General features: G+C 46.8%; 1 protein-coding gene across 1 annotated transcript; it reads left to right on the top strand.

The window, feature by feature from the left end:
• Nucleotides 1-243: 243 nt before the first annotated feature.
• On the top strand, nt 244-25,930 carry LOC135310957 (protein ELYS-like). The gene is made up of 24 exons (XM_064440090.1): nt 244-376; nt 1,583-1,836; nt 4,605-4,785; nt 6,193-6,400; nt 7,671-7,787; nt 8,748-8,832; nt 10,813-10,963; nt 13,404-13,536; nt 13,624-13,805; nt 14,280-14,470; nt 15,215-15,235; nt 17,000-17,090; nt 17,178-17,267; nt 17,430-17,574; nt 18,326-18,441; nt 19,209-19,302; nt 20,783-20,906; nt 21,036-21,092; nt 22,306-22,452; nt 23,640-23,827; nt 23,999-24,143; nt 24,238-24,351; nt 25,363-25,510; nt 25,596-25,930. Exons 1-24 carry the CDS (start codon nt 256-258, stop codon nt 25,730-25,732), a joined length of 3,240 nt encoding a protein of 1,079 aa, XP_064296160.1. The 5' UTR covers nt 244-255; the 3' UTR covers nt 25,733-25,930.
• The last annotated feature ends 1,843 nt before the right edge of the window (nt 25,931-27,773 follow it).

The raw sequence follows: 27,773 nt of genomic DNA on the forward strand, positions 1-27,773 counted from the left end.
TGTTGTTTATCCTGTCAGTACCCCTGCGTCCCTTTTTGTTGGTGATCTCGTAGGCATCAGAAAAGCAAAGGATTCTGCTTTTGCTCTGCTGTGAGATCCAAACCTGTCCTGAGTGCCCTTTTGTTAAGGAAAAGAGCCGCAGGAGGTGGACGGGAGATTATTCACGGCAAAGGGATGAAAGTTCTGTCAATCTGAAAAATGTCGATGGCTGTCAGGAGCCTCTTTTTGCATTTTCTTCTCTATTCACAGCGAAGAATGCGAGACCTCGCGGCTCAGGTAACGAGCAGCCTGCTGCCGTTTCCCGAGGTGACCATTCAGGCTCTTGGGGAAGATGAGCTCACCCGAGGTTCTGTGCTGCGTGGGCGGTTTTCCAGAGGTGAGCCTTTTCCTTGAAATTGGGTCTTGCTGTGAAGTTGTTACTGCCTGGAGGTGACCTGAGGCACGGGGTCACAGTATCAGCTGTGTCAGGTTGGTGCTGCTCAGGTGCGTCAGGTTTTGAGAGAACAGAAAGGATGAACTATGACAAAATGATGAAAAATGTTAACATTAAAACATTAGTAGAGTTAAACTTTGAAAGGACAACAGCCTGCGCCAGTCTTGAGCTATTAAAATAACACGGGCAAGTCAGTGAGCCCTCCTCAACTCCTAATTGAATGAAAGGCAGTTTACAAAAAAGTCCTGGTGTGGTTTTGGGCTGTATTTATTTGTACCATCATAACATCCCGTGCAGAACTAGTTCTCCCACAGTGTTAGAGAGGCAACCCCCCCTGCTTTTTCTTTCCTAGCCTGACTAAAAACAGAAGGAAGAGGAAAGCCCTGTTAGGCGCTGCAGCCAGGTTTGCAGAGTATTTAGTAGGACGCAGAGGAGTGTCCCGGGAGAGCTGCTGAGAGCGGCTGAGCAGATGAGGTAGCTGACTTTGTCGGTGATCTGAAGGTAGTGCTGGGGGCCTGCCTGGGTGTCCGGGCACCTGTGAAGACCATGTAGAATCTCTCTGTGTGACTGTAAGTGCAGTAGTTGAGTTAATACTCCCTTTGTGTTGGAAGTAGTTCAGTGAAACTAAATGTGCTAACTTCTCTCTGTGATCAGCGTGTGTAAAAGTTGAAATTGGCTCCCGCAGCGCCCATTTTAAGGTAATTCCTTGTTGAAGTCCAAATCCCTGCCCAAAGTAGGCGTGTGTCGAGCAAAGTTAGTAAAGTAGAAAAGAATTGGCTGAGATTTTGCCATATTTGAATTATGCTTTAGGAGATGTATTCTCATATGTATTTAGATGATTTCTAGCAAAACCAAGCTGAATATGGTATAAAGACTAGAGACCAATCTATTGTAATCTTTATCCCAAACAACCAGAATTCTTCAGTGCAGGAATGCCAAGTCCAAATGCAAAATAATAAGGTGGTTCATTTTACGATGCATTGGTTGAGGATTCAGTGGGTGATTTTCAATAATCGACTGGAATTCGGTAAGCCTCTCTTGCTCTGTGAGGTACTTCTGTTGAAGCAAAGGGGCAGTGATTGTGATTTTCCTGTTGTTTTCAACCCTCTCTTGGGAGTTTGCTTTAGCCAGCCTTTTCTCTTCTTCCAGGGAGAGGTGGCCTGGCCTGGCTGGCGTGTGGCCCTCAGCTGGAGGTCGTGAGCGCTGTGACGGGAGAGCGGCTCTCTGCACACCGTTTCAGTGGAGCCCGTGAGCAGCCTCCCACCATCTGCGTGGTGAAGGAGGTTTCCTGGCAGACGGGAACGGGGCTGCTGGTTGGCTTGAGAGAAGCAGAGGGAAGTGTTCTCTGCCTGTACGACCTTGGAACATCAAGCGTGGTTACAGCAGTACTTCTGCCAGGAAGGGTAGGTCCTTTTTAATGGGGGAAACGTTGTCAGGTGCTGCATAACGCTGTTTCAGGAGCAGCTTTGGAGCGTCTCTTTGCTAGGACGTCCAATTTCTCTACTGTGTCATCATACTGTCACTGCAGAGTGTCCAGTCGAGAGCACCTTGATGTGAAATCGTGGGGTTAACGGTACTGTTATCCTTTGAGTTTGCTGAGAGTCAAACAAGTTTTCTGGTTTTACAGTAGAGCACGTAGTTACCTAATTCTCCACTTTGACAAAAAGGCCTTGAAAACTACCTTTTTTTTTAGCCAGAGTGACAAAGAACTCGTCCTCACCCTGCCTTTCAAGTGTTGGTAACATACATGTCCTGAATGGTTCATTATGTCAGAAATACTGTCTTTAAAATATCTCAGACTTCCATGGCTGTGCTGTAGCTGACTTCGGCACATTCCCAGGAGTCTCGGACTAGCAAGCAGGTGACTTCAGAGCAAAGCACATTTTTCTGTTGACTTAGGATGGGAAAAAACAGGCTTCACTGCGTTACCTGGCAGGTGGTTACAGACTGACTTTCAGCCTGAAGCCCTTGAACCTCTGCTTATTGCATATGGTGCTTGTGCCGGTGGGATACTCTGGTGTAATGTTGCTAATTTTCCCTGCCTTCTCTAACCCATAAACTCAAATGACGTCCTTTCCCCTCGGCTCCTTATCTGAGTGTAGACAAGAGTCACCTTAAGGTAATGGAACATCAAGGTTCCCTCTATCTTTACCACCTTAGAATCTGCGACAGATAAATACTTCCGTATTACTCAGCTTTCCAGAGCGTGGTTTGGTTTGACTTGCTAGAAGCCAGGCGGGGTTTGTTTGTCTGTAGCGCTACAGTGTGATTGCTGGCAGTGAGCGTTTGTGGGGTGGTGATTTCTAACGAGCTGAGCTGGGTTGGTGCTCCGCTGTGTGGGTTTGCCGATCGTCCTGATAAATCTCAGCGTTTGAGATGGAAAGGCAAGCTGTGTGCTGACATAGACGTGCAGTCATTCAGACTTGTAAAAGCAAATCTGAATTGACAACATTAACGGTATTAAATTGGTTTATAACGGTTGCATGTTTCAGAGCTCTGGAATGGTATTTTCCCCACTCTTCCTGGTTTGTGTGAGGCAGAAGGGCAGCATGCAGAGTCAGGGAGCTGAGACAGGATTTCTGCGTTCGTTCCCAGAAGGAGCTGGCAGCAGTGTAGGAGAGTGTGCAAAGCCAGTGCCTGGTGCCGTGGGAAAATAGGCAGTTCCAGGAGCTTCTACAGGGAAAACTGAAGCGTTAAAACTGGGAACCTGTATGCAAAAGTGGAAAAGGTGGATTTGGGGCCAGTTGTACAACAACAAAACGAGACCTTAAAAGAAAAAAAGTTAACAGCAACACGGGAACTTTGGCTGATTCCGCAGCACGATAGGTGCAGTGTTTCTGCTTTCCTCCTGAGAGTCATCAAGGCTTGGAGCAGCAAGAATTCGAATAATCAACGCACTTTTGGTGGTGCTTTGAGTAGCTGAGAAGATTGGAGATTTCATCTGATTTCCAGGAAGTGTGAAACAATATAAAGTTGTCTCAAATACTGCGGGCACTTCTAGGAGTAGAGTTCTTGTGGCCCAGGGGAAAGGTAAATTCTGTAGCAGATTGCCAGGCAGCGCAGTCACAGCAAGTGCTTGATACGGGAGAGGAGAGAACTTTGGGGCTTCGAGGTTTGGTCAATTTTTCCCCACCTCTGGGGAGAAAAACCAATATATATAAAAAAAGGACTCCTTGTGGTGCTCACTGCTCTGTTCCGTTGTCGTGTAACAGGTTGCTGTTGATGTAAAGCTCCCTGGTGTCACTGTGTGACATTATGCAAGGAGGCTGAAGGGCAGCCCGTGTTCTTTTGTTGTGGAGCCTTAGTGCAGGAGCCCTCACGTGCTGGTGTCTCTGCTGGAGCAGTCAGGGCTGTCCCGGGAGGGGCTGCAGGTGCTGAAAGGTCTGTCTTCATCAGGGCCTTGTACTAAAGCTGCTGGCAGGCGGCTCCGCGTGTTACAGAGCAGCGTGCGCTTCTCCTCAGCCGGAGTTGGCTTTTGGCGAACCAGCTGCTGGGCTTTTTGCCGCTGTTTCGGCACTGAAAACTTTTCTGCTTTCCCTGGTTGCTCTGTTGATTCTAAATGAGGACTGGTGTAACTTTCCCTAAGCTGGTATCTCCCTTCCGCTCTCTGTAACAATACTCCCTTGCCGTGGCAGCGGTGTGTCTCCCCTGCAACTTGGCCGCTGCCGCGTCTGACTGAGAGCCGTGATTTGCCCTAGTACCTGTTTGGCAAAGAAGGCGTGGGCTGTATCCCAGTGCTGACGGGCTGGGAGCTGTGGGAGAGCGAGAGTGAGTTTGGCCTTTCTTACTCCAGTCCCTTAAATACGGTCAAGTTTCTTGCATTTAACGGATTTTCTGTGTTGTCTTCGAGTTAATGGTTTCTAAGTAGAAAATGGAACTTGGTAAGCTGTAATAATAGACTGCACCATTGCAGTTGGAGTGAGCTCAGCGAAATCCCTGCAGGAAACCCAGTAAACGGAAGGCAGTAACGGATTTTTGTACAGGACATTTTTGGGGGTTGGTTTCTTTGTTTGTTTTGTCTGGATATAATTGGGATCAATGCTGTGTTTTTAAGTCTGAGAAACCTGTATTTACTTTCTTGCTTCTGATGGGCTGATTCTGGCTTCACTTTTGAGTGATTTCTATTTAGCTTGTCAAAGAGCTGAAATACTAACTTGTAGTTTTCCTGTAGGTAACTGCTGTAGAGCCCATAACTAACCCCGGAGGAGCCAGCGTGAGGCCTTGGCACCTGCACCGGGCTCTGCAAGGGTTTTGTGGCGTGGCAGCGGTGGCGACAGATGTTGGTCATCTGCTTGTGGTGGACCTTGGTTTGGATGATCTCTCTTGCAGTCAGAGGGAGAATGAACCATCGGGTGAGCTTGCGGTTTCTAAACTTGAACAGAAAAGTAAGAAAACTTGTGTCTTTTAAATCGACAACACGCATCCCGCTTTGAAGCTACTGCTGTGCAGACGTTTATGACTGCTGATTACAGGTGGCGGTTTGACATCGTCTGGCCCTGAAAGGATTAAAAATGGGAGTGGCTTCATACTCCTCCTAAGGTTACAAATACCCCCTCCCACCAGGGTCCCTCTGTCACGGTGATTCTCGCCAGTGAGGGGTAGGAATCTGACCATCTGAGTCGGTGCAGCTGCCTGACAGGAAGGTGTGTCGGTGTCGTGGTTCAGCCTCAGCTGGCAACTGAACACCCCACAGCCGCTCGCTCACCCCCCCCCCCACCCCTGTGGGATGGGGAAGAGAATCGGACGAGCAAAAGAACTTGTGGGTTGAGATAAGCACAGTTTAATGATTACAATAAAATGATAATGATAAATGATTATGATAATAATGACAGTAATGTTAATATAATAAAAGGGAAAAGGAAGGGAAAGGGAAAAACAGGGAAAAAAAACCACGGAAACACAAACAATACAGCTGCTCACCACCCGCCGACCGACGCTGCCCGTCCCCGAGCCGCGATTGCTCCCTCCCTCCCCCAGCCAGCCCCTCCCAGCTAGCATACTGGGCATGACGTTACATGATATGGAATATCCCTTTGGTCAGTTTGAATCCGCTCCCTTAGCTGTGCCCCCTCCCCTCCCAGCTTCTTGTGCTCCCAGCAGAGCATGGGAGGCTGGACATGTCCTTGACTAGTATAAGCGCTACCCAGCAGCAGCCCAAACATCTGTGTGTTGTCTCAACAGGGTTTTTTTCCATGCTAATTTCAAAGCACAGCACTATACCAGCTAGAGTGAAGAAAATTAACTCTATCCCAGCTAAAACCATGACAGTCGGACGTGCCCTATTTCTTGGGAATGTTCTTCTGCTTCTGTTCATTGACTTGGGGCAAAGTTTAGGCTTGTTTTTTAAAGTAAATATGCCTTACCAAAATCCCTGCATTTGACCAAACGGAACCTGTACTTGGTGTACCCGGATTGCATATGCTGTTTTTGCTCTTACAAGAGTGGCCTCGGGAGCTGGTCTCACTTCAAGTAGCTTCACCATGAGGCCCAAACTCCTGATGTGCAGAGCCCAGGAAGAATTTGTCTATGGAGGTTACGCTTTCACCTGGTTTTGAAATAGGAGCGAGGATACCTGTCCAGTCAGAGAGTTCCTATGTGCTCTGAATGCGTACAAAATGGGAAGAGCAGACAAAGTATTGCATCAATGGGTATTTTGCCGGGGACGGTAGAATTAAATCATACATGTTGTCACGTCAGTGTTTCAAATGCAACCTGAATGGCATAACGCATTCCTTTATTGTGTGGTTTTGTGCGTGCAGGTCTAACAGTTGTCACTAGAGCTGCTGCTGGCGTTTCACAAGGAAGAGCAACCGTGACCAGAGCAGGGAGACATCTCTGCCTTCAGTTACAGTGTCCTTCAGGAACAGCAATATCGACCCTGTGCTACATCAGCAGAAGCAACCAGCTCGCCGTGGGTTTTTCCGATGGCTCCCTGTCACTGTGGAATATGAAAACTCTGCAGCGGGAGTAAGTCGGCCTTTGCACTTGGTCACGCCTGGAGGTGCAGGGCTCTCAAGGCTCTGCTTGAGGAGGAAGTCTGTTAATTTAAAGAGCCCTTTTTCAGGGAGGGAAATGTGGAGTGTAATCTTGGCCTGTTTAGGAATCCCCTTCTGAAGTAACCATTGAGCCATACCTGGATTCAGTGGGCCGCCTTCTCCCCAGCGGGCTGGGATTGTTCTCCTTATTGTGCCCGTGGGCTGAGGAACTGCGGAAAGCTCCCTTCTCTGGGTTCTGTCAAGCAGTTAGGGTGTGAGAGAGCTGCTTTCCATAAGGCAGTTTGTTCCACCAGCAGTATTCAGTGACAGCAGGAGTTGTGTGTGTTTCAATGAAAGAGATTGTAGACATTATTTCTCAGAACCAGCTCCTGCAATGAGGGCACCCATTGAAAGGCTGAAGTATGTTAATGATGGGATTGTGGTGATCATATTCTTTAAAGCGTCCAGGTTGAAAGGAGTGAGATGTGAAGGATCAAGAGCTGATCTGTGGCTGAAAAGACATTCTCTCCCACATTTCAGCCTCGACCAAAAGAGGGGATTGACCCATTCCAAGGCAGCGATGCATGGGAATGAAAGTCTGCTTGGAACACTTGGAGGTGGAATAAGGGTCATGTCAAGGGATAAGCAACAGAGAAATTAGGGAGATGATTTCAGCTCTGCCAAAGAGCAATCCCCCCTGGAATATCTGACCCAATTCAGATAGGGATTCACGTAAGCAAATCTGCAGTGACTCACCGGGAACTATTGGCGGCATAAATAGAGAGTGGAGGGACAGTGAGGTGGCAAGAATAGATTGTGAAGGTGCAAAGAAGGTTCAGAAGTCTGGAGGAGAAACGCTTTAGATAGTCCAAGTAAAGAAACAAGACACTACTGGTGTTTGGCGCTGTTTTCAGCTTGTGCAGAAGAGAGGCTGCATTTTCAGTTCAATATTGAAGCAGGCGACAAGAGTAGGAAGAATCTTTTGCCTGGCAGCTGAAGGAATCTTTCATGTTCCTGCTCCGCAGGCAGAGGAGGAGATAAAGCCAGGTTATTGCCCGTGATGGACAGTAATTTCCGCACCTCGTGGCTGTTGCATCAAAAGCAGTCGCTCCCGTGACTCCCTTGTTTGAGATGGGAGTGGGACCTTCTGTGCCTTGAGGAGTAGCACGTCAGGGGCTCTTTGCTCAGAAGATGCTTCTCCCCTTCTACAAACAGGCAGGGCCACCAGGCTCACCTGCTTTCTGTTTTTGTTAACCCTGCAGGCACCACTGTCAGCTTGAAGGAGGAAGGATTCCTGTCTGCGCCGTTACTTTTCAAGAGCCTGAGCATGATCCTCGCAACTGCTGCTACTTGTGGGCTGTTCAGTCGACGCAAGAAAGGTGAATAAAAGCTTACTATCGGCCACTGATTTTTTTTTTTTTTTGAGTATTTGTTCACCTAGAGTTGACCCACGTGTATTTGTTTTGTTGAATTAGCCGTGCAGGAGATTCTCTCCGGTATGGAAGGGGCTGACGGTGCGATTTGTACAGGATGTAACAGGGATGGAGAGGGACCTACTAGTTCCTCCCTGCTGAAAGGCAGCAAAGTGACAGTGGCTCTATTTCTGTGCTGGCATTCTTAAATGGCTTCCTTTGTTTCCTGATGACTGCTTCACGATTTGCTTGATATTCACACCGTGGTATTAAAATACCATGGAGCGCAGTGGAGGCTGCAGCTCCAGAGCACTAAAGGTGCGGATCCACCAGCCTGCTGCCCCTAAAGGAGGAGGTGACAGCATGGCCGGTTCCCTGGTGCCAGCCTGAGCCTTGGTGAGCCAGCTCAGCTCGCCTGGCAGGGAAGGTGTTCAGCAGCCAAGTCGGTGGTTTCCTGCTGGGCTAATGACTGAAAGGAGGGTGTGGAAGGTGCCGTGTGTGCAGGGGAGGGAGTGGAGCTTTGGTGGGAAGGGAAGGGGAGAAAGATCTGCCCCTTTCAGCATCAGCAAGCTATTTACTCAGCTCGGCTGCTCATGGAGTGGCAATCTTTTTCAGTTTGACTGTAAAGCAGTTTTGATTGCAAGCTCTTCAATGCCAAGAACTGTTCCCAACCATTTTTATTCCATAGAACATCTTGAAGCTTCCAGATTGTATGGGTAGCCTTTGCCCCAGAAGCTGTTAGTGTCCAAATTTCCTCCTTTGTGGTTTAGCGGCTAAATGTGACCAATTCTTAGGTTTTGGGAAGGGCTGTTTTTCTTTTCAGCAAGACAGTGCTATTCAGGAAACCTCAGCCTAGATCTAAGGAAAGGGTAACGAGGACTATAAAGCAGCTTTGTAACCAAATGTCATCATTTGTACCTTTTCCAGTGAAGGCGATGCCATGAGTTTACATCTGTTGCAGTTAGCGTTCGCAGACAGGAGGCGCTTGGCTTCAGGACAAGTCATGTACGAGGTAAGACGTGCACGTCCGTGAAAGGATGGAAAGAGTCCTTTTCCCTAAGGGAGTATCAGTGAAGTTGGCAGGGGGAATATTGACCATGACAATTCAGAGATGACTTAAAAAGAAAGAATCTTTTGCTGAGTCTTCCTGGGCACGGCCTTTGTCCATACTTTTTGAAAAGAAGTCGTACAATTTCATACCGCCGTGTCGTGTGTTCCAGCCAGGGCCGTCTGCAAAGAGCCCGTATAAATTCAGTTCCTGAAGAGGCAGCAGCTTTTACAAATAAAATGATTCTTCATTTAAACACCAAGTGAATGGCATGTAGGAAGAGAAGACAGGGCTTTGAGTAGCTCTGTTTAACCAAACTGCAGAGTTGAATAAGGTTCTGTCTGTCTCCCTTCCTTAAAACACGGGCGTACAGCTTTATTCTGTTCCGGTCTTCAGGTTTAAATTCTTGTTTTGCCTTTGAGCTCTGTCAGCAGGACTTCACATGACGCTCACCGGCAGGGTCTCTTCGGTGCTGGTCCTGAAACTTAGTAGCTCTAAAGAGAACTCTTTCTACTTTTTGGCTGCGTTACCTATGAACTCTGCTCTTGAAGCCAGCAAAATACGCAAATACAGTAAAGAGTGGTCTGATTTGGTCAAAAAAGTATAATGTAAATTTTTAGAAGTGGCTCCAAAGAGGTTGTGTTTAAAATAGAGATGAACTAGCCTTATCTCTCTGTTATCTAACAGATAGAAGACGCGTTTTTAGAATGTATAATTTTATGCAGTGTTACGCCTGAAACCCTTGCAAAATCTTTTTGATGGGAAAGTAATCTTAATTCAGAGCATGTCTTTCCTGTTGAGGTGCGGTAGGAGAGGATCTGTGCTCTACAGCCTTGATATTTATTAGTAGTATTTCCTAGAATGGTTAAGAGAAAGCTTGCCTGTTCTCAGAGTAGGTGAGTTAAATGTAACATATCAGGTCATACGAGAATGGATTGTCTCATGCCAGTTCCTTCTAGAGCTCTGAAACTTTAGGAAACTTGGGTAGAATGAGGTACAATCAATTTTTTTATTTTCTGGTAGGTTTTTGGAGATTTTTAGCTGCTTAGCTTTTGGTTTTGTTTGGTTGGTTTTTAATTGTAGAGCTGCTCTTTGTCCACAATCCACACACCCATGTGTTGTAGGGTAGATCATTTGACCAAGTGCTGTATTTGGAAAGACAGTATTTCAGTCAATGCTTGCTTAGCAAATGGTGGTCTCAGAGGTTCCACACAATCCTGCTGGAGTTTCTGTAGGTCTCAGATTAGTTTGCTGACTCTGTAGTAATTCGTGCCCCTAAACGCCTTGCCCACGTGCATGCCATGTCTGCCGTGTTGTTTTGCTGTTGGCTGCACTTGGTGAAGGCAGGGAGGGACCTTTCACCCATCAGTCCCTGAGGAGGCAAGAGGAGGAGCTGGCAGGAGCTGACGTGGTTTGAGAGAAGCTGTGACTCAGTAAGAAGTTCTCATGGCTACTCCCGAGGGATGGGCATTCACTCTAGTGGTGTGTGCCTATAGATAATGCCTCGCAAGAGAGCTTTGGCTGCTGGAAGGCCACGACTCCTCTAACTTCATCAGTTCTGTGATCAAGTCATGGAACAAAGCGCTTTGCATGCCTATGTATTGCATTATTTCAGATCTCTCTTTCTAGATAAATAAGTAGGTTTGTGAAGAAATCGGGATGGTGCAAGGAATTCTGCAAAACACATTTAGAACCAGTAATGCGAGGGAAATGCTCAGTTCTGAAAATGTGCAAAGCTTTTACGACCAAACTTACCCGTTACGGTTTGACACTCAGTTCTCTTGCGTGTCAGCTGTAGTTTCTCTTTGCCATCAGATTAAGTACCTGGGAGAGATACAGTACAATATGCAGGTTCTATTAGACATAGACATTCTTTCCTACTGAGGTATAATGTCTGCTTTTCTCTCAGAATGACCTTTCTCTCACCTGTGATTTTTTCCGCAGCGTTTGGCATCCTGTGTTGAAAAGTACAGTTTGGATCTGACGGGTGGAGCCTTTCCCTTGAGAGGGCAGGGCAGCAAGGCCAAGTTACTCAGCTGTCAGGCTGTAGAAATCTTTCCCAACTGCATTGACAGAGAAGACAGCGTTGGTGAAGGTTTGTTCCTGATGCCCGTGTTTGGTGATTCTAAACTAAATGGTTTAGGCATCCAAGCAATGAATGCTGTTCCATACCCACAGCCTGAAAGTCTTCAATATCTGTATAGACTAACTTCTTGGACTTATTTCAAAGGAAAAACTGAGTGCTTAGGTTCTGTGGGACTTGTTAAAATAAACCCTATTTTTCCCTTCAATGCTTGCTGACATGCTGTAGCGATGTATGGTGGGGTCACCTCTATAACACCTGTCAGTCATTTTATTCCTCCAGCTCTCATCTTTGAACAGTAGGATCATCCCCTCCATTGCTTAGGAATGTTCCCTCAACTTTCTTTTTTCCCCTCTTCCAACCTATGCCTGCACCTGCATCCCTCTGGCGGCCGGTCAGGAGTGGTGTTCCCTGGGGCTCGGTCCTGGGGCCAGATCTGTTTGATACCTTCCCCAACCACCTGGATGAGCCGGCAGTGTGCCCGCGTGGCCAGGAAGGCCACCAGCATCCTGGCTTGTATGAGAGATAGTGTGGCCAGCAGGAGTAGGGCAGTGATCGTCCCCCCCTACTGGGCGGTGGGGAGGCTGCACCTCGAATCCTGTGTTCAGTTTTGGGCCCCTCACTACGAGAAAGACACTGAGGTGCTGAGTGTGTCCAAAGAAGGGCAGCGAAGCTGGTGAAGGGTCTAGAGCACAAGGTTTAGTTGGGATCTTAGGAAAAATTTCTTCACAGAATGGGTTGCGAAGCAGTGGAACAGGCTGCCCAGGGAAGTGGTGGCGTCACCATCCCTGGAGGGAGTTAAAAGATGTGCAGACGTGGCGCTGTGGGACAGGGTTTAGTGGTGGACTTGGCAGTATCAGGTTTACAGTTGGGCTCGATGATCTTAGGGGCCTTTTCCAACCTAAATGATTCTACGAGTCTATGATCTGCCTGTGCACTTTGCCCTCTCTGTGTCTAATAGGTTCCTACACCTACAAGCTCTTAAAGCAATAGCTTCTGTCTTCCCTTGTCCGGATCGACAGTTAAAACTCCTCTGGTGTCTTTCATTACCTTGCAATAATGAGATGTGCATCTCTGGGTTTGCACATCCAGTGATGCTCTGAGCACATCTCTGAGCCGGCTGCAGTGATAACTTTCACAGCCTTTTGTTTGGGTGTGTGAATGCCCTTCCCTCTCTTCTTACTGGCCTTAACTTATGTCTGCTGTTACAAAGACGACACTGGCATGACTTTCTAGGCTATTTGTGTTTATTAGCTTTGTCTTAGTCCTGAAGAGGCAGCTTCCACCTCTTTTGGGGTGCCATCCTCTAACAACAGCGTGTCAAAATCTAATGAAAACCCCTTTGATTTTTTTCCACCTGTGTCATGATTCTGAGGAGAGGGCCTTCTAAAACCTTGTCAAAAACAACCAACAGGCGCACCCACCAAAAAAACCCAAACCAAAACCAACAAAAAAGGCCCTTTCGGTCCCCTTTTCATGAAGTCTGAGGCACGGAAAAATGCTTGTCATTTTTCTGATGGCTCCTCATTAGCTTTGATCCAGAAACTATTCAAGTTGTGGGCCCACATGAGCTTCTGTTGGATGTGGGTTGAGGTTAGAAATGAAGCTGGCTTCTGATTTATGAAACTAATTGACATCTTCAAAGGCAGTTTCAGCGGCTCACACAAGTGAAAGGGCACAGAAGTTCACGATGAAACACAGTAAAGCGTGGGAGGCTCCCTGAGCAGCCCTGATGAAGTCAGCAGAGAACAGAGACCCATTTTGCCAAATGACCTGTCTCCTGGTTCCCTACTCTGTCAGGGTAAAGGATGCACCCCCCACTTTGCTCACATCTGGAGAATGCCTTCTCCCCAGAGACGACAGACCATGCCACTTCTTGAGAGAACCCGAGTGTAACATGGTCAATGTTTGATGTTAAACCCTTTGTTCCAACCTCCTGTTTGTTGGGGTTGGGTTTTGGTGTTTGTTTTGTGTGATAATTGTGTTCTTTCATTCTGACTGTGCTGGAAAGGAGCTATTCGTAACACTCGTAATCGAGTCGAATCTGGAAATTAATAATGCCAGCTGAGTGATCAAGTGTATACGACAAGTATTTGTATGCTTTCTAAAAGCAGCAATGTATGTTTTCCTAGGGTGGTGGGTTGTTTTTTGGTTTTTGTTTTTTTCTAACCATCTTGATGCACTCTTACTGTATGGGAAACTTGATTACCTGACAATTGTGTATTGGATTTGTCTTAGGACGGACACAGGTTGAACTCGCAAAGGGGGGCAGCATGACTGAAACCTATCACAGAGGTGATGCTATGGTGTACATTTTTAAAATTCTTCTTAGTCAAGTGTTGCGTTTCATGAGTGACGTAACAGAACGAAGCCAAAATAGAAAGTGATGTTTTGAAAATGTCAGATAGATTGTATTTTCTCTCAATAAGAAACAATGTCTTGTCTTTTCCAGTCATATCTCCTGGCACCAGTGTCTCCATCTTCAGCTGGCAAGTGAATACACGTGGCCAGGGAAAACCATCTACTTATTTGGGTGTATTTGACTTTGACTGCTGGTATCAGGCTCAAATGCCAGGCTCACTAAGGTAGGTTTTTATGAAGCTGGTTTCAGTATCCCTCCCCGTAATTCATTGGAAAGTCGGCGTTTAGCTTCTGCACTTGTTTTCTTTCAGGCCAGAAGAATCCCTTCAGGACTGCCCCTATTTTGCACTGTGGTCACTGGACGCTGTGACAAGCACGACTGCTCCAAACCTCCTTCTGGATGTTGTGGTGCAGGAGCGCAGCCTAAGCTGGAGAGTTCCTCCTTCTTATCCACAACCTGAGCTGTGTTTTCATCCAAGCACCTATAATTTTGGTAGGTATTACACGGCTTTGAGTAGTGATAAGCTTAAACCGAGCTCAAATGCCATTTATTGGTTCTCCTGTTCACTGTTTGTCACGCAAAAACCCAACCAAACCGAAACACCCCAACCCCCCACCCACCCAACTGTGATGACGTTGTACTGACCAAGTGTGTGCTGTTGTGACACCTGCCTGACAGGCGGCTGGGTCTGGGGGTTGGGTGCTTCTGTAACGCAGCCCGTGAAGTGGTGCTGGTGATCAGATGAAATGACTCTGGGCTGAAGCTCAAAGCGCAGCACCTCGATAGCCCCAGGGGTAAAACTTCTACACTCAGCCATTATTTTTCTAAAAAAGGCTGTAAGTGATGTCATGAGGAAAACGGGTACTCAGTTGTACCTTTCCAGAGGTTGCTGTGACAAAAATGTAAACTGGTGCTACCATCACGGTGAGAGTATGGAATGTTGTTCAACGTTCATTGTCTCTGCAGATGGCACGTGCCTGCTGAGCTCTGGAGTTGTTCATGTGACGTGCAGCGGCTTCCAGAAGGAGGTGATCTTTTACTGTATCTTTATTGAGAATGTCAAGAGATGGACCTTTCCTAAGCTTTCCATGGCGCTGCTTTTAGCGTCAGAGACCATTTTATGCTCCTCCTGCCCATCCACACGCATAACTGCAATTGTACCCTGCCAGTTTTATCAAATGTAATGTTTGAGGTCCCCTCTTGGGAGTGTAAACCCACCGTTGCCTCCCGTTGAAGCACGATCAGGGCCTGAATGTCTAGAAAGGAAGAGAGCGCTGCTGTAGGAGCAGGAAGAGAAAGTCGGGGAAAGCTGTTCCTTCTCTCTCATCAATGAGTGCAACTGCCTGCGTGGTCCTGAGTTTGGGTTTTGATCCCTGATGAGCTGGGAAAAGGAGGGCAGACTGGAGAAAAGGAAGCATCGTTCCCTCAGAACAACCTTCCCCCCGTCAGTCTCTCAAAGCATGAGGTTCCGTGCAGGAGCTGATGATGGGGGTGTCTCACTCGGATGCGAGTGGCTGCGAACATCCGCTTGCGGCACTGTACCTGATCGTTTGCTTCCAAGGACGTGGGCTGCAGCAAACAATTGCTGTTGGCAGCTCTACCCGATGACTTCCCTGTATTTTCCCTTCATCGGTCGGCTTTTCTGCAGCCTCTCAAAGCAGATCTTCACCTCTGTAGCCTTTGCCTTGTGCTACAGGTGCCCAATTGACTCCTCTGGGACTGCCCTCTTGTTGCTGCAACACCTCAGTCACCTTTAGCTCGTGACACCCGCCACCTTCTCTCTGCTTTATCCCACCGCAGTGACTTCACCCCCCTCCTTCAGAGGTTTCCCATTTGCAGGGCACCAACCTTTCTCTCTCCTCTGAAGGATTTCCATGAGAGATGCAGCCTTTGTGATGAAGAACCCATCTTCACCCAGGCAGGCTCTAAGCAAAATGCTCAGCACGCGAGTCATCAGGCAGAGGAGCACTTGGTAGGAAGGGGAGAGCAGTCTTTCCCTGCCCTCATCTTCCTCTCTACTGGATTCCTCACCAGATCTGTGGGGGTGCGTTGGGGCAAAGAGCCCTTGTGCACAGTGTGGTAGCTAACATGAACGTCTTGGCAGGTTGGCCTGGCCCATAGGCTGTTTCTTTTGCAAACCTGATGTAGGCTCTTCCATTCAGATTGGGTGATCTGATGTCAGCTCCACGTTGGAAATAATTGGGAAGTGCAGAAATTTGTCATACCCTTTGCTGAATTGAGACTAGATCATTCAGAGGCTTGTTAGGGATTTGAGCAGGAATTGCTTGTGAATGTGAGTAAGACAAATCTCAGAATTAGGGACAAGAAGCTTGGTTTGGGGTTTTGTTTGCCACTGTAAGTTGTACTCGGTGTGTTTCCTTGTCTGAGACTGGTTTCAGAAAAAGATGGAAATCTGATGTGTGTATTTGAATGTGCAGAAATGGCTTTGAATGTGATGATTTTATTTAGAAGGGAAAGATACTTCTGAATGTGCTTAAAAAGCCAAAGAAAGAAGCAAACAAAAAGCAAAAGCCCTAAAAAGGAAAATTTGATGAGGGCTCAGTCTTGGGCCCCTCGGGACAAGAAGGACATAGAGTTGCTGGCGTGTGTCCAAAGAAGGGCAACAAAGCTGGGGAAGGGTCTGGAGAACAGGTCTCATGAGAAGAGGTTGAGGGACCTGGGATTGTTTGGCCTGGAGGAGAGGAGGCTGAGGGGAGACCTTATCGCTCCCTGCAACTGCCTGACAGGAGGCTGTTGTGAGGTGGGGGTTGGTCTCTTCTCCCAGGTCACTAGCGATAGAACGAGAGGAAACGGCTTCAAGCTGCATCAGGGGAGGTTTAGGTTGGATATTAGGGAAAATGCCTTCACTGCGAGGGTGGTCAGGCCTTGGAAGAGGCTACCCAGAGAGGTGGGGGACTCACCATCCCTGGAGGTATTGAAAAGACATGTAGACGTGGCACTTGAGGGCCTGATTTAGGAGACATGGTAGTGTTGGGTTGACAGTTGCACTCAATGATCCTAGAGGGCTTTTCCAACCTTAAGGATTCTATGATTCTATGTTTCTATGATCATTTCACCTGGAAGAAGTACCAGAACACCAGCTGCACTAAGCTACTCCTTAACAGTGCACGTCTGTGCCTGCCTGTGCTTTGCCCTTCTGAAGGATCACCACAGCATTAGAACACAGTGTTTGAAGCGCCTAAAACTGAAACCTATTAGAACATCAATGTTTCACTTCTTTTCTGTCATTTTGGGAAATGACAACTTAATGTTTGGGGTGTCGTAACTCCTTCATGTCTTCATAGCCTGGAAAGCTGCTTGATCTTGGCTTCACTGCTTCCATGCAAACGTTGCAGTTCTGTTTGTTCTGTCCCCTTCGCGCATTCCTGATGGCAAACTTCTCTGCACCCCATGTGCCATGGGTATAAGCAGGGCATGTTGCTGGGAATAGTTAATTGGAACGCAGTAAATTGAGAGGATAATGCAGAGGCATGCAAATAAAGATTAGAATTAGCCTTTGGGAAGTTGTCATGTCAGGGGGAAAATTCCATGTGCTCCTCACAGCAACAAGCAGCCCAGCCTGTGATGCCTGAGTGAGTGTAGGGTTAGAAACAAGCACTTACTGTTGGTGGTTTGGATGTTGAAAGCAGGTAGGATTCTCCTTTGATTTTGCCTGTTACTTTTAGGAGGAGCAGTTAGAGGCGGTCTTGTCAGCTGCTGCCCAGACAGGTTCTGTAGGGCTTCTGACTGGCTGCATTAAGCTTTGGACATCTAAAGGTAAGACTTGTTATGTTTTTTTTATGTTGCATGGTTTCTTCGTTTGGAATTCTTGATTCATTTCTTTTTTGTTCTCTCTTTTTAAAGAGCAGCCAAGTTCTGCTGCTAATTTACAGTTGGCCCTTGACTGGACGTGGAGCAGAGTGATCTATACAAAAGGCGCATTTGACCGAATCTGTGAGTACTAGTGCAGCCATGCTGCAAACCTAGAATCAGTCTTTCCAGTTGAGCTTATTCAGTGATCTGCTGGTAGATGGTCTTGCCCGCAGATCTGGAAGTGCACTTTGAAACTCTGCAATGGCTCTGTAGGCTAACGATTTCATACCTGTTCTTGAAAAGGTGTTGCGCTGTTTGACGGCTCCTGCAGCTCCACTGACCCGCAGATGTTACAGGCTCTGCAGCACCACCAGTTGCTTTTGAGCAACCTTAGCACAGTCTTGAACTGTTTTCTAACAGAGGCACAAGAGCTCTCTGGAGAAGGTTTGTCACAGTATTTCTAACTCTCTGGTATGTCTTATGAAGATTTGGAACGATGCTGGGGACTGTAATTGTGGAAAGAGGAGCTTCTGTTGGTTTTGCTGATTGGCAGAAAGTCAAATGTAGCGGGGAGAAGGGGCTTAAATGGGAGGGGTTGGGGCTGCCACTTAATGTGCGTTGAGTTCAGGGCAAGAGTTTGTTGGGGAGCTGGTGCGAGTGGGTGGGGAGGCTGCGTTCAGCAAGGAGCTGTGCAAGCACCCGGCTTGAAATTACAGCAACGGGATGTGGCACTGTGACAAATACTCCCTTTGATTGTCAGCTAGCAGTGCGTGATTGCATGCAAATATTGGATTGGAAATTACTAAAATCAGAGAGGAAGCCTAAATGAGTAACATGTAAAGTGAGTTGCATGAGTTTCTGTAGCTGTTTCTATTAGAACTTGTTCCTGGCATATTGAGGAGAAAAGAGAATGTCCCTTTGCTAGAGTAAACGTCTCTGCTACGTGAAGAACAGGTGCCTTATCCATGAGTGGATTTAGTAGTTCCGACTTCACTTCTTTTTATTAAACCTTTAGTGAATCTTCTTCTTTGTAGGGGTTGCTTGTGATTGTGGGCTTTTACTTCAGAGAAGGACGTGATACGGAGTGAAAAATGCACAGGCAAAGATTTCTACCGTGCTATTTTTCTACTTTCTCTTTAGTGCAATGAGGGGAGTTTTATAAAAAACAAAAGAAATTGCACAGCAACAGTCCTCTTAAGCTTCTTTTCATGTTTTGCAGACTTGACAAATAAGCTGGCGGTGACCAGCCTCGCAGCTTTGTATGCACGAGTGCTCCTCTGGTTCTGTGGGTCCCGCCTCCTGCCCGAGGGCTCAGGTAAGCCTAAACTGTCACGCGTCTGTAGCAGTCAGTGCTTCCTATGAACACGTGCTTCCCCATGGTTTTGTCAAGGCTTCATCAATACCAAGTCGTGCCGGTTCAGTGACAGCAGATGCTGAAGTTCTGCTGCTGAAATTGAGATTTCACTGTTTTTTCAACTACGTCGTGCAGAATGATGCCAACAGTTTCTTTCCGGGGTGTTTCTCATAAACAGCAATAAGCCTCTGAGGGAGGGAGTTGCTCGTGCCCACAGCTTGAAATCCTTGGGATTGTAAACAAGTAACTCCTAAAGCACCAACACGGGAATGCTTGATTTTACAGTAAAAGCCTGACGTGCGTGTTTTGAACTTTTTACGGATTGTTTGAGGAAAAAATACACCTTGGAAATAGTTCATCATTTGGATGGGTTATAAATCCTGTTGTCAGCCTTAACTGTCTTACGCATGTTCACGTGACACGTTTAAAAACCCATTTCCTTTGAGAACTGGGGGTTTTTTTTTAGAGTGAACTTCAGCTGACACTACATGTTCTGGATGCTACATCACCTGTAAGCTTGAAATGGCACTTAGGACAAGGAGGAATTGACTCCTGTGTCGTAGGTCTCTTTTAGCAAAGGCAGAAGGAGGATGGGCTTCTTTCAAAGTCGGAGGCTTGCCTGTGCTTTTGATGCTTAGCTTGTGTGTTCTTCTGTCTTTTTAGTCAAAAACTGTAGGTTGAAAATGTGATATGACTTCTTTAACTTACTTCTTATTTATTGCCTGTAGGTGATGAGATGCGTTTCTCTAGACCTTTCTACAATTATCCTCTGATTCGGAGCTACTACGCTGGTCGTCGACAGCAACTGGAGCGTTTATCAAGGTAGGACGTGCAGGAAAGCTCTAGAGCAGTTCCACTGCAAATTCAGAAGCGGCAGCAAGTGGTTTTTCCATCAGCAGCTGTATTTGCTACGCTTCATGCATTTGCTGGCAACACTCTTGACTGGAGTGATGCGTGTGTCCTGCTGAACAGAGAGGTTCCTTTCCCGTGTTGAAATGTTGATATATACCTCTGCTTAGTGCCCTTTGTTGGTATCATCATTGTTTTGACGTGCACGTAATTCATTGGCAATTCTGTGTCATTTGTTACCACTGGAAAAGGTCGTGTGGTGAGGACAGGATCAGTCACGGCCAGGTCAGCAAGGCACGGCCTTTGCAGAGCAATTGTTCTGGACACAGAAGAAAGCATGTTTTAGAAAAAAAAAAACAAAAACAAAAAACAAAGCAAAAATAATCTCTCTCAATGACCAGTGATAGATGGCGATAAGGGGATAGGCCCAAATCTCCTACTCCCAAGCACCGCGGTGTCGTTGAAGGAGATGGGCAGAGTCACATGCAGCTGGCACGGCCAGCGCTCTCCTGGCTACTGGATAAAAGTCCCTTCCCCACGGGAACTCCCTTTCCTGGGCTGGCTCACGAGCATAATGGTGATGTGCCTTGGGTTAGGTGAGAACAGATTTTTCTTTGGCAACTGTTCTGTAACCTAAAGAAAGTCCTCAAGTAGCCATGGCTGTGGCACCGTGAACAAGGTGCAGCAGGAGGAGTCCAGGTGGAAGCTGCTCTATGTCAGGCGTTGGCTTTCAAGCTCCTCTTCCTGCGCGTCCTTCTCGGGTAACTCTCGTACAGGCTCACGGGCTCCTTAGAAGCACCACCTCCAGCGTGCTGCTTCTGCTCGTCCTCCTCGGGAAATGAAAGGCTGGCATCGCAGCCCGCAGGAGCCTGCGATGGGCTTCTGAGGAATGCAGTGTTTCACAGGCCAGCCCTCCGTCACTGTGATGGCACGTGCAGAGGCGCAAACGTGCTGCTTCAGGTGATACCAGAATTCAGCTGTGGGCTCAGCTTTCTGACCGTGACTGTCTTTCAGTAACAAAAGCGAGGTGCTGAGACCAAAGCCTGACATTTCCGTGCTGTGGTCTCACCACTGTGTGTGGGAACACTCCCGCTGGGGGCGTGAGGTTTGGGGTAGCTTTGCTTACACTGCCCTTGTATTACAAGTAATGCGGCACAAAAGAAAAACTGAAAACTAAAAGGTCGCTGCAACTTTCCCCTTAATAAGGGAGCTTTTTGGATTCCTATTTGGAGCTCCTTTAATAATTCACTAGGATCTAATGAGCACCTTTCACCTGACTCCGAAATTTCTTTCCAGTCGATTTCAAGTCACGATCGTGCCTTTGTCTGTTTGTTCCTTTCTTGGAGTCGTGGGAGCTTTAGCTGGGTTTGTTTTGGCTGGAGGAAATCTGTGACACCGAGAGGCCGCAATTAGTGTTTTCCTCTGTGCAAATCCTCGCTACGTTTTGTTCCAGAGGCAAACGGGACTCTGACTGCCTGATGATCGATGGGATGGTTTCCCAGTTAGGGGACCGAGTTGAGAAGCTGTGGCGGAGAGATGAAGGAGGAACGGGGAAATACCCACCTCCTAGCTTATGGGTGAGTGTTGTGTTCGCTGAAGGCAACAACAACAGCCACAACAAACCCCAGCCCCAGCCCAGCCCTCCCCCAAAGCCAATGATTTCTCAAAGAGAGGAGTTTTAAAAAGCTTCTACCTTTTCATTCCAGGCACTGATGGAGCTCTATTTGCTAGAAGGCGTTGAAGAAAGCCACAAACATGCAATCGTATCCCTTGGAGTTATTTCTGTTACACCTCCAGTATACGCGCATCAGGGGTCTGAAATGTCTGTCACCTACGTGTTCGATGCATTTTCTAATTTGTGCTTCAAACACACTGCGGATGAACACGTGTAGTTAAGAATTAAGTCGCAGACAGAAGCATTGTTTGATTTCTTTGTACTGTGGATTGTTTAGGAATTTTTGAAATGTTTTGTTGCAAAGTCTTTTCTGATGTGAGAAAACAGGTTTACTAAGCAATGTTAAAGGTAGAAAGCCCCCCTAGATTTTCTCAAAATGTAAACTGTTTTTCATTTTTGAAGCACCCACAGCTGTAGCAAACAGCTGCTTCCTCGAGCGATGCACTGGAATGTGCTGCTTCAGAGCAAAAGGATTTCTGACAGCGGTTTACCAGGACCTGATGTTGCTGAAATCATCCATTTTCCAGCACAGCTAACAGGGCTTGCTTTTGTGCTGTTACAAGTGCGGGCACACAGAATAATAGAGAGAGAGAAGGGAAAAGTCATTGGGCAGAAACTGAATTTTTAAGCTGCCGAAATACACTGTGTTGCTTTGGTTGTTTGTTGCCTGACCCGAGAGGGGAGCCTAGAGAGCAGGGGCTTTAAAGCTGTTGCACCCCGGAGCCCTCTGATGAGAATAGACCCCCCAAAACAGCTGTCAGAAAGAGAAAACGACACTGCCGATGAGTGATCCACATACTGGTTTAAATCCAGTTTTAATCATCCAGAGCTAAGCTGTGCTGTAAGGACACCCTAATTTCACTTGTTTTATATACGCTGGAAAGGAGGGAAGAAACCAGCTGTAGAATTTGTTTGCTTTAATAATCAAGCATTGGCCGTTCTCGTGTTTTGAATGTCCAGCTGGTGGCTCCAGTGACTAAAGAGGGAGCCTGTGTTTCCAACGGGACTGTTTAAATATCAAAAGGCAACCTTTCTGAATGCCTTAGAGAAATCAAAGAGTCTGTCTTTCTGGTTATTTATTCAGAATGCAATTTTGTTGTCAGGACCTGACTATCTTCAGGTTGCAACAGCATGAAACGGCAAGACTAATACATGAGTATTTTCTGCGTCCTACCACTATGATATTCTTATTTCCTTTTATTATTTATTCCTATTATATTAATCATAGGAATAATATTATTTCATTTGATAAATTGTTGGTCTTGCAAATTTATTAGCCTTAATTAGATACTTGATATCAGACAATTTACTTGCTGCTAGACATCATACATTCCTTTCCGAACAAAACAGAAGCTTCCGTCGACTCCTTCGCAGCTGCCTTTGCCATCCCTTCGGGCCTTGTTAAGCTTATTCAAGGATTTTGGCTTCTAGACCACAAGGACTATGAAGTAAGCATGTGACAGTTTAGTTAGGCATACGTTGTAGTACAAGGCTATGATCTAGCAAATGACTTTAAAAACCTGGTGCTTAGCTAACAACAGGTGATAAAACATGGGAAGCTTCTTTTGTAATCCTGCTTCAGCGGCACCTTCAGCAATATGTGATGATCTGCAGTTTGGTTTTAATTGCGTTGACAGGAAGTGGATTAAGACAATGAAGAAGTCAACGTTAATGCTTGACGTGTGACTTGCCAAAGCCGTCTGTTCAGGTTGTTCTCAGCAGAGCAGTCGAGCGCTTTCTCAAAAGCAGTGGTTTGGGTACTTTAAATAGTCAAATGATCATCCTAGCAGCAAGATTTGAGACTGAAGACCGCAAAAGTGACTCTTCAATCTAATTCATGTTCCTTCTGATGCTGAAGGTTGCTCTTTGCCTGTCACAATTTTAATACAACCTGTCTGGGAGAATAACTTGTATTTATAAGAAGTGATGTTTGCCTATGGGGATTTGGTTACCCTAGCCGAGTGTGAATCACTCCTTTTCAAAGACTCTGGTTTTTTTCTGTATGGCTAACTGATTTTTTTTTCCTGCAAATAGTAAAGAATTTATATTTACCTGTCCGGTATCAAGGACATTCACCCTTACTGAAGAAACTTTTGAACGGTTTTGTTGTGTGCTTGTGTGTCCAGTCTGATCCCCTCTATACAAAGAGGATGTGGCCAGGCTGGAAGGAGCCCAGAGAAGGGCCACCAGGATGATCAGAGGACTGGGAAGCTGCCATACGAGGATGGGCTGGGAGAGCTGGGTTTGTTCAGCCTTGAGAAAAGGAGGCTCAGAGGGGATCTCATCCCCGTGTACCAGGGCTTAGGGGGCAGCTACAAAGAAGGTGGAGACTCCCTTTTTACACGGAGTCCCATAGAGAGGACAAGGGGGATGGACACAGGTTGCTCTTGGGGAGATTCCGACTGGCCACCAGAGGGAAATTTTTCACACTGAGGACAGTCACCGTTGGAATAATCTCCCCAGGGACGTGGTTGACTCAGCCACGTTGGACACCATCAAGAGTCGTCTGGGCAGGGTGCTGGGCCATCTTGTCTAGACTGGGCTCTTCCCAGAAAGGTTGGGCTAGATGATCGCTGAGGTCCTTTCCAACCTGGGATTCTGTGATCTTAGTAAACCTTATCTCCACCTTCGGCAGAACTCCCTGGCCCTGCTCTTTCACCCAGCTACAATCAAACCTGTGTCGTGGCAACACGTGAGAATTCTTCGGTCCCTCATGTGCCAAGGAGAGCACAGGCGAGCCCTCAGATACATGCAGGTGATGAAGCCACCGTTCTCAAGCAGTCGTGAAGAGCGGCTTTTCCTCACTGTGCTGTTGTCCAATAGGTAAAGAAATATATGCCACCATTTTGGCATTGAAATACTGTGAAAGGTGGAGAACAAACACTAGAAATCACAATCCCCTAAATTTCCTTTAAACTCTGAGCACAATAACTGTGGGGCACCTTTTTAGTTATACTATTAATACGCCTTTACATCTCAAAAAATTAACTACAGGTGCATGGCGGAGGCTTGGGCTCTGCTGCAGGAAGACACCGCTCAGTTAAAGGAGGAAGAGCTATTAAAAGACATGTATGACATCTGTCGGGGGATGGGACTAGTGGGAGACTTCCTGAGGCTGCCTTTCACAGACTCTGAACAAGTAAGTGTGGGCAAGAGGAAAATCTGAATCCCTTCTTTGCCAAGAGAAGAGGCAGGGTCATCAGATATGTTTTAAAATGTGTTATTTCTCATAGAAGTGTTTGGAGAAATTTTTACGGATTCATAAGATTCTTTTAGCCCGGCACCTGCAGCGTGCCAACTGTATGGCAGCACCACAGCTGAACCAGGCGATGAACGTTCATCTCATGGTAAGCGTAAAAGTCCTGCCAAGTGTGCCAGTTTCTCTCAGGGGTTACTGACCGGTTTAACAGCGCTCAGTAAGAATCCTGCTTTCTTTATCACACCCTTCTTTGAAATACTTGCAATAAGCCTCTGCACCTTACGTTACAGCTGAACCTAAAAGTTGAACAGAATGTGTCACTACTCCAAAGCTACCCCGTGCAGTTGGAAATTCTGTGTTCCAGGCTGTTGTTGACTCCACTTCGAACAGTTTGTTTGTGTCTGAGGATTAAATAAGTATCTCCTGTCAGCCACTCTTACCATTCAGATATTCAGCGACGTACGTTATGTAGCGTTCAGAAGATTGGAAGTTGTTTGGGTCACTGTGGAATGAAGAGTGTGTTGTATGTCATCGCTGGTATCTCGCACGCAACTCTGGGTGCCAACCCACAGGCAACGTTTGCATCATGGGTTGTTCTTTTTATTATTTCCTCAGGTTATAGCGTGAGGTCTGCAATTCCACAGCTTTTGTTTTACCACTTTTAGGACAGAAATTCTTACCTAACTTCTGAGTCTCAAAGTAGCCAGGTCAAATTCTGTGTTATGTGAACTTCTGTTGTGGTTCTGTGATCCATTTGCTGCTTTCCGGAACCATAGTTCTCCAGGGAAGCAAACTTGTGGGGTGGTTCCGGAAGGTTTAGGTCCTGCATTTGAAAGCTTCCATCCCAGGGGAAGGGGTGTGTAGGTAGCTTTCTCTTCCTCATTTTAATCCTCACTTCCTTTTGTCCAACGTAACCCGCCGCTGCCCTGGAGATTCAGTCACCTGGGGCAGTGGCGTTTCAGGAAAAACAAGGGAAAGGCTGCTGTTTTGTCAGCCGCGTGAAACTTGTGGGTGCTGACAAGCGTGTCAGAATGAGGTTCTGCAGGGTGCCGGCATGGTTTTAACTTAAAGTTGTAGGTTCTGCTATTATTCTAGTCTTCCTTCCACTTGGCTAAATATACAGGGTGAAACTTCTTGCTTTACGCTTTTTGTTCACCAGAATGATCGTGCTCCTCGCTGGAGACAGAGAGCAGTTGCCAGAAATTCTCTCTCAGCCCAGCACGGCAAGACCCTTCCTAGAGGTCAGAGGCAGCTGGCTGTAGAGAGAGCCAAGCCTTACCATCTGCCTTCGTCCGGACCAAGAGAAGGTAATTTTTAGGGGGGGAACATAACGCACAACTCACCATCGCTTTGATTGCACAAGGCTGATCGTTTTTCCCTCGTGCTTTACAGCTGCAAGACCAAAGCCATTCTCAACAGTAACAAAACCAGCTAATGCAGGAAATGTGGATCCAAGGGCACCTTTCAGCAGTCGTGTGTTGGCCAAAGTTAGAGAGTTATGGGTAGGAAATGAGCAGAAACCCAGTTGAGAGAGAGTTTTTCTGTTATGATAATGTTTGTTATGCAAAATACATATATTTATATTATGGTAAATATGTTTAGAGAATTTAAGAGAGCTGAAACTAAAACAATGATTACCATCAAGCTATTGGTGTACACATCTTGCTAGACTTGATTGTGTGATCAAATAGTGATCTCTTCCCACTTGCTGACACATTTCTGCTTTGTTTCTGCCTCTTTTACTTAAAAATAGGCAGAACGATAAAGAGCAGGAAAGAGGCCAGTAGCTGTCAGATGAGTTTCCTACAGGTGGTGTGGCCAAATCAACCCCAGTTCGGGTATATTTGGCCTTGAGGGCAATGAAGGTCAGTTACTGCCCTTCTCTGCTGTCCTTTTGCCATGAGAAAAGACCAAGACCTTGGGCAGATCGTACTATAAGGGCATGCCCGGCGTGCAAATAAGGCCGCAGATAACTAAGTAGTTTAATCCCCCATCAGAACCCCTTCTCATGGAAGATGACTCTCAGGGTTGTCAGCGCACTCCATTTATTTGCTGCAATTCATCCCTTCCCATGTAACCAACCATAAATAGCTTCTGGTGGGGAAGAAGCAAGCTCCAGGCAGAAGCCAACCCATAGCCTCTTGTGAGTTGTTAGGCAATGCTTGTAACCTCTTAGCCTAGGCCAGTCGGAAAATGCAATGAAAGAATAGAATTTCTCGTCGAAAGATAGCATTTGTTTCTTATGTTGTTGGTACTTTTGTCTTCTGTGCAAAACTTGCAGGTTTCCATAGCAGGAATGCTGTTCTCACCAAAGCAGTCACGATAATGAGTGCCTTTGAGATGCTCAGAGAGAAATGTTCTGCGGTTCCTTCTGAATTACAGCTGTTCCTCAAATAAAAAGCGTTTTCCAATGCACTGTGCTGTGTGGGTGACCCATATGTGAGGCAGAGGGAAAAATGCAGGTGACGGTTCCTGATGTGCCTGTTGGTTCAGGTCACTCACTCCTGGGCTGTGCATCACCCGGCATGGCTCAAGAGCAGGCTTATCCCACAGCAGCCATGGGTGTGGTGTGCCTTGCGTTGAACTTGGTTTAAACCCAGACTAGACCACGACTTATTAGTGAAAGCCCGATCGCTGGTAGTTTGATACTACAATTGTAATGTTAATACACAGAGAGAGAGGGATGCAGGAAGTAGGTGTGTGATTTCTGTGAACACCGACAGCACAAGCGTAGATGACCCTAGGAATCCAGGGCACAGGAAAAGCTTTGCTTCTGATCTAGCCTATTGGTCTCATAGCAGCTTCCTGAAGGACGAGAACGGCACGCTCGTCTCCGCAGGATCCAACAGTGATGTGGGCCAGGTAAGCCTTGAGTCAAAGAACCAACTGGAAGCAGCTGTCAGTAATACACAGTTGTGGGTCAGTCAGTTAGTTTATCTCCCATTATTAACATTCATGTAAATGTAACGAACGGGGGATGATTCCTCCAAGCGTGCACACCTGCCATAGTTCCTTTCTGACATTCATACATGGAAGTTAACACACCGCACCTCTCTAATACATAATCATTGACCTGGCTGGGCACCCCCTTCTTCCATGGGTCTCTATCTCCGCCGCTTAAGTTTAAAGGTACAGTGTGATTTTAATTCACTGCGCATGCTCAAGAGGAGTGGGATGGGGGTCAGCCCTTTCATCCCTCAGTTGAGTCGGGGGTCACTATCTCCCGCTGTTGGAATTACCTTTCCCCCAGTGACTCTGCGTGGGCAAATGTGCAGTTTTTCAGGGCCTTCTGGGGCCAGAAGTTCCCTTTGATCACTGCTGACTGAGTTGGGGCCTTCCCTTCACACCCTTCTTTGTAGCAGGATGTTCCCACTGTCAGTCCTTGAAGTTCTACTGATTTGTATTCTTTTAGGAGGTTCCTGTCAATGGGGCAGTCATTGCTAATAGCCTCCTCTCTGGCCCAAGCATTGTTTATTATCTTGTTAAAATTCTCAGGTGTTACCTTCTCCTCCTGACTCACTCGCTCTCACTGCTATTCTCACTTGAATAGCAAAGGCTATTAAAGACCAA

This window comes from Phalacrocorax carbo, unplaced genomic scaffold, assembly GCF_963921805.1.
Source record: "Phalacrocorax carbo unplaced genomic scaffold, bPhaCar2.1 SCAFFOLD_32, whole genome shotgun sequence".
NCBI lineage: Eukaryota > Metazoa > Chordata > Aves > Suliformes > Phalacrocoracidae > Phalacrocorax > Phalacrocorax carbo.